The 11238-nt window shown below is 41.3% G+C and overlaps 1 protein-coding gene across 3 annotated transcripts; it reads left to right on the plus strand.

Annotated features, from left to right (window-relative positions):
• Nucleotides 1-4124: 4124 nt before the first annotated feature.
• LOC147449434 (uncharacterized) lies at nt 4125-9817 on the plus strand. 3 transcript variants are annotated; one of them, XM_086521883.1, is made up of 3 exons: nt 4125-4498; nt 7446-7666; nt 8742-8878. In XM_086521883.1, exons 1-3 carry the CDS (start codon nt 4403-4405, stop codon nt 8776-8778), a joined length of 354 nt encoding a protein of 117 aa, XP_086378009.1. In that variant the 5' UTR covers nt 4125-4402; the 3' UTR covers nt 8779-8878. The 3 variants fall into 3 exon arrangements, with proteins under 3 accessions (XP_086378009.1, XP_086378010.1, XP_086378008.1); XM_086521884.1 differs by having other exon boundaries at nt 4151-4498; nt 7497-7666; XM_086521882.1 differs by lacking the exon at nt 7446-7666 and having other exon boundaries at nt 4278-4498; nt 8742-9817.
• The last annotated feature ends 1421 nt before the right edge of the window (nt 9818-11238 follow it).

Genomic DNA, 11238 nt, shown 5'->3' on the forward strand with positions numbered 1-11238 from the left:
ACAAAGGCGAAGGTGAACCAAACAAGGGTAGCCCATATGAGTTTAGACCAATAGGCTAGGCCAAGTGAGAGACTAAACTAGCTAGCTTCTCAACCATGTACGCATAATGGAGTGAGACTTCAGTTGAGGTCCTACCAGGCATGCCAAAAACGAGAGCATTTGTAGCAAGAAAAGTATGTTGTTCTCTCTATTGTGGATGCCCCTTAGTACAATGTGCAAGAAATCTCTCTAAATAGAATAAACACTAGATAGCAACGGAACAACAAAGCAAACTTAAATGAATCAATAATAGAATCCAAACACAATGAAACTCGATTAACTCATGAACCAATACAAATGTTGATTGGCAGCACACTCAGCTCCAAGCCCAGGACACACGAGCACAATGGGGGTGTCAAGGCTCTATCTGTGTGGGGTGAGTGCAAGTGTATAGGTGCTAGACTAAACACAAGACTCAAGACCCTAAACCCATAGAAAGTATGATGTCTCCCATGACTAGAACCAACTAAACATGTGTACAACCATAAAGAGCAGCCAACCGCTAACAAATATCCCTAACAATCCAGCTACATCTATCTCCAAATTGTGGTGGTGGTGAATTGGCCACAATGTCTACTAGGCCACCACTCCTCGTTTTTGCCATGTGTCTACTAGACCAGTAGTCCTTGTTTTCGACATGTGTCATTGCTGCCCAGATGAGAGACCACCTACCTAGTGTGAACCCAAGACCATTTGTAATTGCTTGTCTAGTGCAAGTAACATTGTAGCCCTACTATAGCTATTGCGTCCTTGGAGAGAGACAAGTATTGAAGTATACAGACATCCACAACATCTACAATAGAGTTTATGTAAAAAGATTTTTTGATCAACAAGAAACAAAACAATAACCAAATCAATGTTACCAACTAAGTGTCGACACAATACAAAAGGTGTGCAATAAGCATCCGATTAATGGAGCAATGAGGTTGCCCAATAGGGCTACATGGGTGCAATAAAAATAAGGTGGTATAGTAGGGTTGTAGTCCTGCTAAGGTCAGTAAGACTTGCGCAAGAAAGGCTATTTGCTTGTAGCAAATCAATCAAATGGAGGTTAGCCAGAGGTCATGCATTCTATTACAACGGAGGCCCAGCTATGTAAGCATTAACAAAGGCAACATCAGATTGAAAGAGCTAAGAGATGTAAAGATGCATCAGCCGCCACCATCACATTCAAGACTACCATGCTACATTCTATGGATATGGAACATGCCAAGTAGCACAAAAAAATCAAAAAGGAAAAATGTAAAGGAATAGAGCTTACCTAAGAGGTGGTAGCCAGCGCCATAATAGTCTTTGATGATTGGCCAATGTAGCTGCCTTATGAAAAGCATTCTTCTTCCACTTCAACATATGATACACAGAGAGTCCTACACAATGAGTTTTTGAGCGAGATGCTACTCTCTTGCTTTTGATGAAGGATCTTCAAAAAGAGGATTCAAATCCTTTGGGATGGAATCAAGCATAGTCCTTTGTTGTTTCTCTCTCAACTCTCTTTGCCTAAAGCAAATTGTGTCATTGTAGTTCTCTGAAGTGAACCATGTGGATTTTCTATGATTTTCACAGCTAACACATTGATAAAGTACGCTTTTTACACTCTTAAGAAGGCCGGTTCATCCTCATTGATGTCAATCTCATGCTCTTGTTCAATGCCTTTATCTTTATATAAGAGTCTAGATCTATCAACATCATACTTGGGGTAAACCCTCATATCGAAGACCCCTGATGCTATTAGCTACTTAGCTTCCCAGCTTATTCTCTTTAGTGGTTTCCTAGAAGAGAATCCTAGAAAGTCCTTTGTGACCTGTTGAAGGTTGATTCATACTACGGGTATTAGATTCCTGATCCAAAGAGCTTTTTCTTATAGGTAGAAGATCTTGCCCTATCTTTTGGTCCAATGGAAAGGCTAATTGTATTCCTAGTCATGGAAACAACCTTAACCCATACCTCTTGATCTCACTTCACAACATCTTTCCCAGCTGCAATCATATGTGTGGCAATTTGCGACACATACACAATCCCTTCCTTTCGATCACGAAAGGTTGCAAGCTACATACATCAACCATGATCCATGACATGTGAAGCCCTACCTTGGTAAATATTGAACAGATCAAGTTCTCGTGGTTGATGCCCTTTTGAAGAGCTGAGGTTTCTATCATCTCGATCCCTTGGCTTCAGTTTGTGCATTCATCATCGTTGTTGTTGTGAGCATATCCATTGCATTTATCCCTGCCATCACCATATTGCTCTATGTCAGTCCTCCAATCACCTTCTTTGTGCTACATTCCCTTCTATATTGATCCTCTCTGCCATGGTCTCTTTGGTTTGTGCACACATTATTGTTAAAATTACTTTGTAGATTGTCGTGTCGTAGTTGTTGCCATAGGTTGCTATGACTTCGTTGCACGTATGGTAGGATGCTTATTGCAGGTTGTGTGATGTTGGCAATCCATAGGTTGCTATGATTTTGATGTTGCAGGTGCCGTAGGATGCCGATTGCAGGTTGTCAATGTGATTATTGTAGGTGTACATGGCTATATAGGTGATGTATGGATATGCTTATGTAAGTTAGTTCTTGTGTCGAAGTAAAAAGCAAACAACACTAGTTACATAGAGGTGAAGCTTTTTTTATTGCCTATTGAGCGGTCAAAAGTAGAGACATTAAATGATTTTGCTCATACGAGCCTCGAGGCAATAAAGGTGTAGGACGTATGAAGAGGATTCTCTGTCAATTTGCATAGATGTTGCCCTTTGGTGTTGCTACCAGTGATTCTAGAAGAGCATTGGAAGGATGAAGCTTGCTCTCTCTCTCTCTCTCTCTCTCTCTCTCTCTCTCACACACACACACACACACACACACACACACACACACACACAAAAGAGGCGTGTGTTGCCAACCTGACATGAGCCTAGAGACCATCATGGATAATCAAGAAACAATGAAAATCAATGGAATAAAATTTGTTGTATGTCGCAATAGGCAAATCAAATCATTATTGTAGCGAGTGGTTTAAAGCAATGTGTGCGCTGATGTAAAGTGTCAAGTTGGTATTTTTAAAGCATGCCAATTGTGCATCCGATTCTCTTTTGATCAATGCTAGGTATCAAGTTATGTGGAGCATCCTATAGCCTCATTTTCACCTTAGACAAACCAAATAATTAGCGTGCTTCATTAGCCACATTTGAATTGAGGTAGTGTATAGTGAATAGGTTCAAATACAGAAGATGACAATACGAGGTAGGCTTATACTTCTAGTTACACTCGACATTTATTACTTATGAGAGAGGCAAGGAGAGAGAGATACCATGATTATAGGAATTTTAGAGAGAGAGAGAGAGAGCTTACGATAAGTATGATACTATCCCTGGAACATTGCAATCATAATGTTTCGTATACAATACAGAGACCTTGCAAAAAAACATAAAGTGGGTTAGCATTTTTTTTATAATGTCTTTAATCAAATTCTTAAAAAAATAAATTTCTTGAGTGTTGTCCATTTTTATGTCAGAAAAGAAAAAAATCATGCAAGTCTCCTTGCACGGGGGAGTTTGCACAATCCTCCCCAATTTTTCATAATACGTGAAAACGTGCCATTCCCACAGTAGTACATCTATGTTCAACGTTCAATAGCAAAATGTAGTAGTCCTTACTCATCGCATGTTTCAATGGCCTTGTCAATCCAGGTAACTTTTGACCTCTCGTCTTGTCTCAAGTTGTGCAATAAGATAAAAACACTCTAGAAACTTTGTCAGCTTAAATCATACAACAAATATTCATAACCATGTATTATCATGCGGTGATAAGAAGAATAATTGCTTACAAGCAAACAACATATGTAGTAAGGAGAAGAGCACATGCAAGGGTGGGGGAACCCTCTAAAACTCAAAAGTATTTGCAATATCGAACAACTACTACTACGGTCTACACAAAAGGAGACCTGCTAAGATGAGAAATTTATATTACCAAGGTATAAGGATATATGCTGACCTTCATGCTATTGCATAGCTTGAGGACCATGCACTTCACATATAGCGTTTGTTGCACAGACCTTCTCTTGAATTGTTCATATTACAGAGTATGCCAATGTGGAGCACACTACACCAATTTTGCCTACTAGGGATGTTGATTGAGCATAAAGAACACAAAGATTGATTGATAATCGATTGCCCGGATCTTTGGAGCATCAAAAACATCCTTTGCTTGATTAGAAAGAGAGAGAGAGAGAGAGAGAAAGAGAGAGAGAGAGAGAGAGATGTATCAAATCAAGAGAGAGAGAGAGAGGAGAATAGAAAAAAAATGACGAGGAGGACCAGAGCTCCTGCGTTCGGGGATTAGGTCACAGCTGGCCTGCAGATCTTCACTGTCATGACTCCTTCTCTCGCGGGCGTATCCTTGGAGGTGACCTGTGTATGCAGCAAACTCGCCATAGCTTGCCGAACTCTCAACACGCTACACAAGCAGGTCCTCTCTTGACTAAATTGAGCAATGGCTCTTCCCACCCCCTTTTGCTTGAATCTCCGTAAGGCATCCATGCCTCCCTTGGTCTCTGAACGAGAGATGTGTCAGTCACTGCTCTTACCTCATGCTTAATTGAGGCCCTAACCTCTGACCCTTCTATTAAGGGGGTGCACGAGGTTACTTTACCTGCCCAATCGGTTATGGCTCAAGTATCTGTATTCAAATCGTTATGTACTTCACTGGGAAACTCCCCCCCTTGCATGAAATTGCAGGCCTTCCTGATCAAGGATTTAAGAAGGCTGTAGTTGATAAAGTGTTCTACAATGGGTCGGGACTATATGAAGTCCTTTTCTTCTCGCCTGAAGATCAAAAGGCCTTTCAAAATTCATCCACCATCATTTTATGTGGACAAGTTGTCCATGTCTTCCCCTGGCAGCCGATCAAACAGATTAAGGAGGAGCTTTTGTCCAAATGTCCTGTCTGGGTAGATTTTGTGGATTTGCCTGCCTTCTTGTGGCCTAGTATCAAGGACCTGGCTGCTTCATTAGGCAAAGTATTGTTTGCCCCTACTATCAATTGCCCCAACAGAAATAGGGCATGTGTAATGTGGAATACTGATACACCCATGCCTGACACACTGGAAATTGAACTAGAATCTATTGGCAGGTTGGTCATATACCTAAAGTGGGGAAAACTAGCAGGATCATGTTATTATTGTGGCAATCTAGGTCACTTTTCAAAAAAATGCCCTACTCTGGCTAGAGACTCAGTTGAACTCATTCCTTCATTTCCTGGCAGCAAACACCTAGTCCCTAGAGACCAAATTTTTGGTAAGGTAGCAGGCAACCAAGCTAGCAAAAATGCCCCACCATCTCCAACAGTTGTTTCACCTGAATATGTTGTTCCTCCAGGCAGGTATAAGTCAGCCCTACAAAGTAACAAGAACAAAACCCTACCTCATGGAGGGAACCAAGCAAGGTCCTCACCATCTACCTCGAAAAACCCAAGACCCATGGAAAAGGGGAAAAGGGCAGTGGATACCTTTGATATCTTACATGACATCCCATCCCCAGACACCCTAGCTGCTATTGACTCTGTTATCCTCCAACACTCAGCAGTTAAAAACAATGCATGCCACATCAACTTAGAAGTACACATGTCTGACTCCCCAAGTGATGATGACACTAAATTGGTCTTAGATACTCCCCCCTCCTCATGAAGATAGCCACCTTTAATGTTAGAGGGCTGAGCCACCCTTCAAGGCTCATGCCTTTTCAAAACTGGCTTCTAGCCTCTGACCTAGATGTGTGTTTAGTGAAAGAGCATAAAATCCATGATAAAGCTGGCACAATCATTCATTTTAAGGGTTACAATGCTTTTTATGGAGGAAAAAAGGGTTGCTATTCAGGAACATTGACCTATATTAAGAGCTCTCTAAACCCTCAATGGGTACTTGACCATCACTCTGGAAGATGCTCTGTCTTCAATGTTGATTTTCCCTGGGGATCATTGCATATTTGCAATGTCTATGCTTCTAATGCTACAGCTGAAAGACTTGACCTCTGGCACTGGCTATCTAATTTGAATTGGACCCAAGGTATAATAGGTGGTGACTTTAATATGGTAGAGCATGCTGCTCATACCACTTCTCTATCCACTGTCATGAATGCTACAGAGAGTGATGGCTGGGAAAACTTTCACAAAGGTTCTAAAGCTCATAGATTCTTCGGAGGCTGCTGCCAGGCCATCCTTTGGTTTCACCTACCACTCTGCATCTCATTAGAACTCTTGGTCTAGATTGGACAGACTGTACTTTATTGGTTCACACTGGCTGCCTAATTTTGAAAAGATGTTTGTTGATGTTTCAACTGCCATGTCTGATCACTTTCCACTTTTTTTTAACCTTATTGATTATGCTTTGGAAAATATGCATCTGTATGGTCATACTAAATCCCTTATGGTCAACAACTCTCTGCTCACTCATGCAGCTTTCAAACAGCAAGTTAATGATCTCATATAGTATGCAACTGAGCATTACACTAACCCCCTAGCTGCCTGGCTATGTATTGTCTCTGAGATGCAACAATGTATCAGAATTGTTGGTAAGATAGTAGCCAAACAGGGGAATCTGAAACTGATGAAAGCCAAGTGCAAGGCTGAGCTGCTTGTTCACAAAGTTGGTCAAAACATGGTACTGTGTCAAAGTGAGCTTCAGGAATTGGTTGAGGCTAGAGCCACCATTCTGGAATGGGAACTGGCCCAAACTGCTAAACAGAGGTTCTTATGTAGGCAGTGGGTTGTGGAAGATGGTAGAGATGCATCAAAAAGCTTCTATAAGAAATTGCGACACAAGAAGAGCAGATAGAGTCTTGTGGTATTACATCAGGATGATGGGCCTCCTCTGACCAAGGGATGTGATATCCTAGAAAAGGTTGCACATTATTACAATGAGTTGCTCAATGTGCAACCTAAATACTCAGAAACCAGACAGCAAGCTATTCATGCCCTGCTTGATACAGTGAATCCATGCATTGAGAAAGCTACAGCTGACAGATTGGAGCAACCCCTACAGGACAAGGAAATACTGTATGTACTGCATAAATTGCCCAATGAAAAGTGCCCAGGCATATGTGGCTTATCAAAGGAGTTCATGATCTCCTTTTGGCCTGAATTGAAAGGAACTGTTTGTCCATTGCTCAATGCAGTGTGGATTTCTCAATGCATGGATCCTGCACTCAAGCAGGGTATTATCAAGCTGATACCAAAGAACACATTTCCCAAATCCCTGGCAGACTGGAGGCCCATCACCATGATGGGAATGCTCTACAAGATTCTGGCTAAAACCATAGCAATCAGAATTTCACTGAGCTTAGGAAATATATTCATCCTACCCAAACTGGATTTATGGTAGGTAGCTAGATCTATTTTTGACAACATTCTTACTGTGCAGATAGGTATTGGACATGCTTTATCCACTCATCAAGATATGGTTATGTTCCAGATTGGCTTTGTGAAAGCCTTTGACACAGTACAGTGGGATTTTGTATCTTATATCCTAAGCAAAATGGGGTTTGGACCTAAAGTCAGTGGATTCATTTACCTCATTGGACAGAATGCATATTCAAGAGTTGTCATAAATGGCAGACTGTCATACAAAGTTTACATTGCAAGGTCTGTTAGACAAGGCTGCCCTATAAGCCCCCTTTTCTTTGCAGTAGCCACTCATCCTCTGTATGCTTATTTGGAATGTTTAGCTAACAAGGGACATCTGCAAACTCTTCAGCTTGGTTCTAAACAAGTGGCAAGAAAGGGATTTGTTGATGACACATTTTTGTTTTTGAAAGCTCATAATGTAAACATCATGAGATGTGTGAAAGTACTTGATTTGTATGTTGTAGTAGCAGCTCGTCTACATTTGAATCTGCAAAAGTCTTCTTTGATAGATGTATCAACCAGAGATTTTTTTGCCCTTGTGTGGCCTGGGAAAAGAGTGCATAAAGGCCAGGTGTTCAGACATCTGGGCTACCCAATAGGAGTGGAGGTGCCACAAAACAAACTGTAACAGTGGGTTGTAGCTAGAGTCCAAACCAAAATTGCTGGCTGGCACTGTGATGAATGGCCAATCCATGTGAGGCTTAGAATAGTGCAGTCTATTTTCATTCCCTACTTGCTATATTACCTCCCTCTGCTGGCATGGACTGACAGCATGCTTCAGAAATGTGTTTCTCTGATGGATAAATTTCTCTGGGGCATCTCCTCAGCATCTGCTGCATTAGTGTTCTGGCAAAAAATAAACACACCCTATCAGCTAGGTGGACTGCATCTTCTGAATTTACAGATTCATGCTGATGCTAGAAGGGCATGCCTCATCAAACATATGCTAGCTTCTGATACTGACTGGGCCATATGTATGTGGAAACTCATAGACCTGGCTATTGTATATTTTCATGGTACTTGGCAGATCAACTCTTGGGATAAATTGTTTACTGCAGCCCCTTTGAAAACAGGATTTGAAACATCCACAATGCTTATCATATCCTGGAAAAAAATCTGTTCTGCTCTTATCAGGAAGGGAAGAATGAGATATATTGGAAATTCACTAGGTGCTGAAAATATCTTTTGGAGCTTTGTCTTAAAGTACCTCCTGCTAAACTGCTTGGAAAATCTGCACTGTCTATGTCAAAGAAGGGAATTGCTCAAATTAGTCAATTGCTGGACTTTAACTTACAATTGAAAATTTTTGCAGTGGCAAGAAGACAATATGGATTGGGGTACAGATGTAAAAGAGATTGGCACCAGCTTCGAGCTCATGTATATAGCTTGCCAATGTTCAACTCAGTTAATGAAGAAGAAAGATTTAGAGATTGGGCTCTGCCAGGACACTCAGCCAACTGGTGGAAATCACATACAAATGTATTTTATATTTTGCTTTTGCCTGAAAACAATATGTATCAGAGATGTAACAAGCAATGGAGTCTAAGAATGAATGTATTATGGTGGAACAATGTACTCAGTAGCATATGGCTTGTACCTAATCAATTTAAATTCAAATTCTTTTTGTGGAGAGTATGTACAGGCACTCTGGCCACTGCTGCAAATCTGAATAGGAAAGGCTTCACAAATGGAACTTGTGCCAGATGTAAGAAATTGGAAACAGTGAGACATATTTTCTGGCATTGTAAAATTGTTGCAAAATGGTGGAAATGGGCTGAATACAAGTGGTATACAACTTGGGGGGTTCAAATTACCAAATATAAGCTCACATTTGCTAAAGTTAACATGCAGCATGACAATGCTCTACAGTTTGCCCTGCACTCCTTTAGAATCTGGTTTCTATGGTTTATATGGTCTATGAGAAATCTGGAAATCTTTGAAAAGAATACAGGGTTCAATCACACTGTGCCAATGAGGGTCATCAGAGACATGATGATAGAAGATGCAATGGTGTTGAAGGACAAAGATTTCAGAGATAGAGTGATGCATGTCCTCAACAAACTGATAGTTTGATGAGAAATCATGACAGTATGTAAAATGATATTGTAAATATAAGAAAACAAAACAATTTCCAAAAGAGAGAGAGAGAGAGAGAGAGAACCTTTGCCTTCGGCGGAAAGAGAGAACCTCTGTTAGAAAGCTCACTGCTTGTTAGAGAAGAAGGACATGTGCACACTGTTGGGGAAAAGAAAATCTTGGAGCATCAAAGGCATGCTTTGCTTGAAGAACTCTGTAATGGAAATGGCCTATGAACTTTGAGAGTAGTGAAATTAGGAAACTTAGAAAAAGCATTTTTGTGAGATTACTTTGAGAGCATAGAGGGTGAACTTAATTGATGGTAGCAACATAAACATAGTACTTAGTTAACTTGGCATGAACAATACTTTTGCAAGAGAGAGAGTTTAGAGAACATAACAAATAATTGAGGACTGGATTTATGTGGAGCCGGTCCCCCCTCCAATAGGCATTTGTATTATAGATTCTCCCATCAAGAGGGACTTGGTACAATACAATCTTTGTGTTCCTTGAGACCTAGGTGATGCAATGAAGATGGAAAACTTCATGCATCACGAGCATAACATAAACTTTGCAAAAGCATTAACTATCCGAATCCTTAGTCCCAAGGCCTCAAACACCTTCGACGGTGGAGAGAGCTAGCTGGGAATGAGGGTAGGGAAGAGGAAGAAGAAACATTTCATAGGAGAAAGAAGTAGTTCCTCACTTATCATCACTCTTCTTGCTAGCATACATAATGCGTAGTAATGAAGATGGAGAAGATGGCAAGCTTACGCATTGAAGCATGGCTACATTCCATAGCCAAGAGTGTTGGTGTAGGCTCTCAACTTCTCTACTAGCTTGGAGAAGGAGATGGAGCTCTTGCACTTTGCACTTCACACCATGAGAGTGTGTGGGAGAGTATACCCCCCAAACTAGCCCCCTTCTTGCTTTGGTCGACCCCCCCTTGTAGCTCATGCTTGAAGCTCATTGAGAGCTCATTGGACCCTTCCAGGCCTAGCCAATCACCTACAAGAAGCATATCAAGCAACAAGGGTAGGCTTGCGACAAGTGTTCACCTTTCCCCTTTGAGAGAGAGGACTTGATAAATGCAAAAACAATTAATTAAATTAACTAATTTATCATTGGACCCCTTTGGAGGCCAACCAATAAGCTTTAGGCACACCATGAGGGCAACATGAGAAAGAGCTTGACAAGTGTTCTATTTGCCTTCTTTGTACCAAGCTTGTCTTGTATGAGGGTGCGTGTGTTCTCTCTCTAGCCCCTCCTTATAGGGCTCGCCCACTCCTTGTAGGGACCTTTGTTGAATTTGTGAAACACCTTACCCTCGAGCACCTTAGTCAGCAAGCATGACAAAGCACCTCAAGCTTAGATAATGTTCCCACAAGCATCTCAAGCTCCCTAGTCGGCAAGCACGACAAGCACCTCAAGTATCTTAGTCAGCAAGCACGACAAGCACCTCAAGCACCTTAGTCATCCAGCACAACAAGCACCTCAAGGGTTCCCACGTCAAGCTCAGTCCTAGCTTCCCGAAGGTCAAAGGACTTTTAACATAACCTTTGGAGGTCTTTAATGAAGCTAACCCTAAGGTCTTTTAAGCTCCATTGGTTAGCCTTGCTCTTTGACATACGATCTCTCATTTGGACCCCTTTACCATTGGCCCCGTGTTGAAATAGATCTATAAGCACATCTCTATATTCTAACGCTTGTTCTCGTTTATTCTCCCACAGTAA

This window comes from Adiantum capillus-veneris, chromosome 10, assembly GCF_014529385.1.
Source record: "Adiantum capillus-veneris isolate H3 chromosome 10, ASM1452938v2, whole genome shotgun sequence".
Taxonomy (NCBI): domain Eukaryota; kingdom Viridiplantae; phylum Streptophyta; class Polypodiopsida; order Polypodiales; family Pteridaceae; genus Adiantum; species Adiantum capillus-veneris.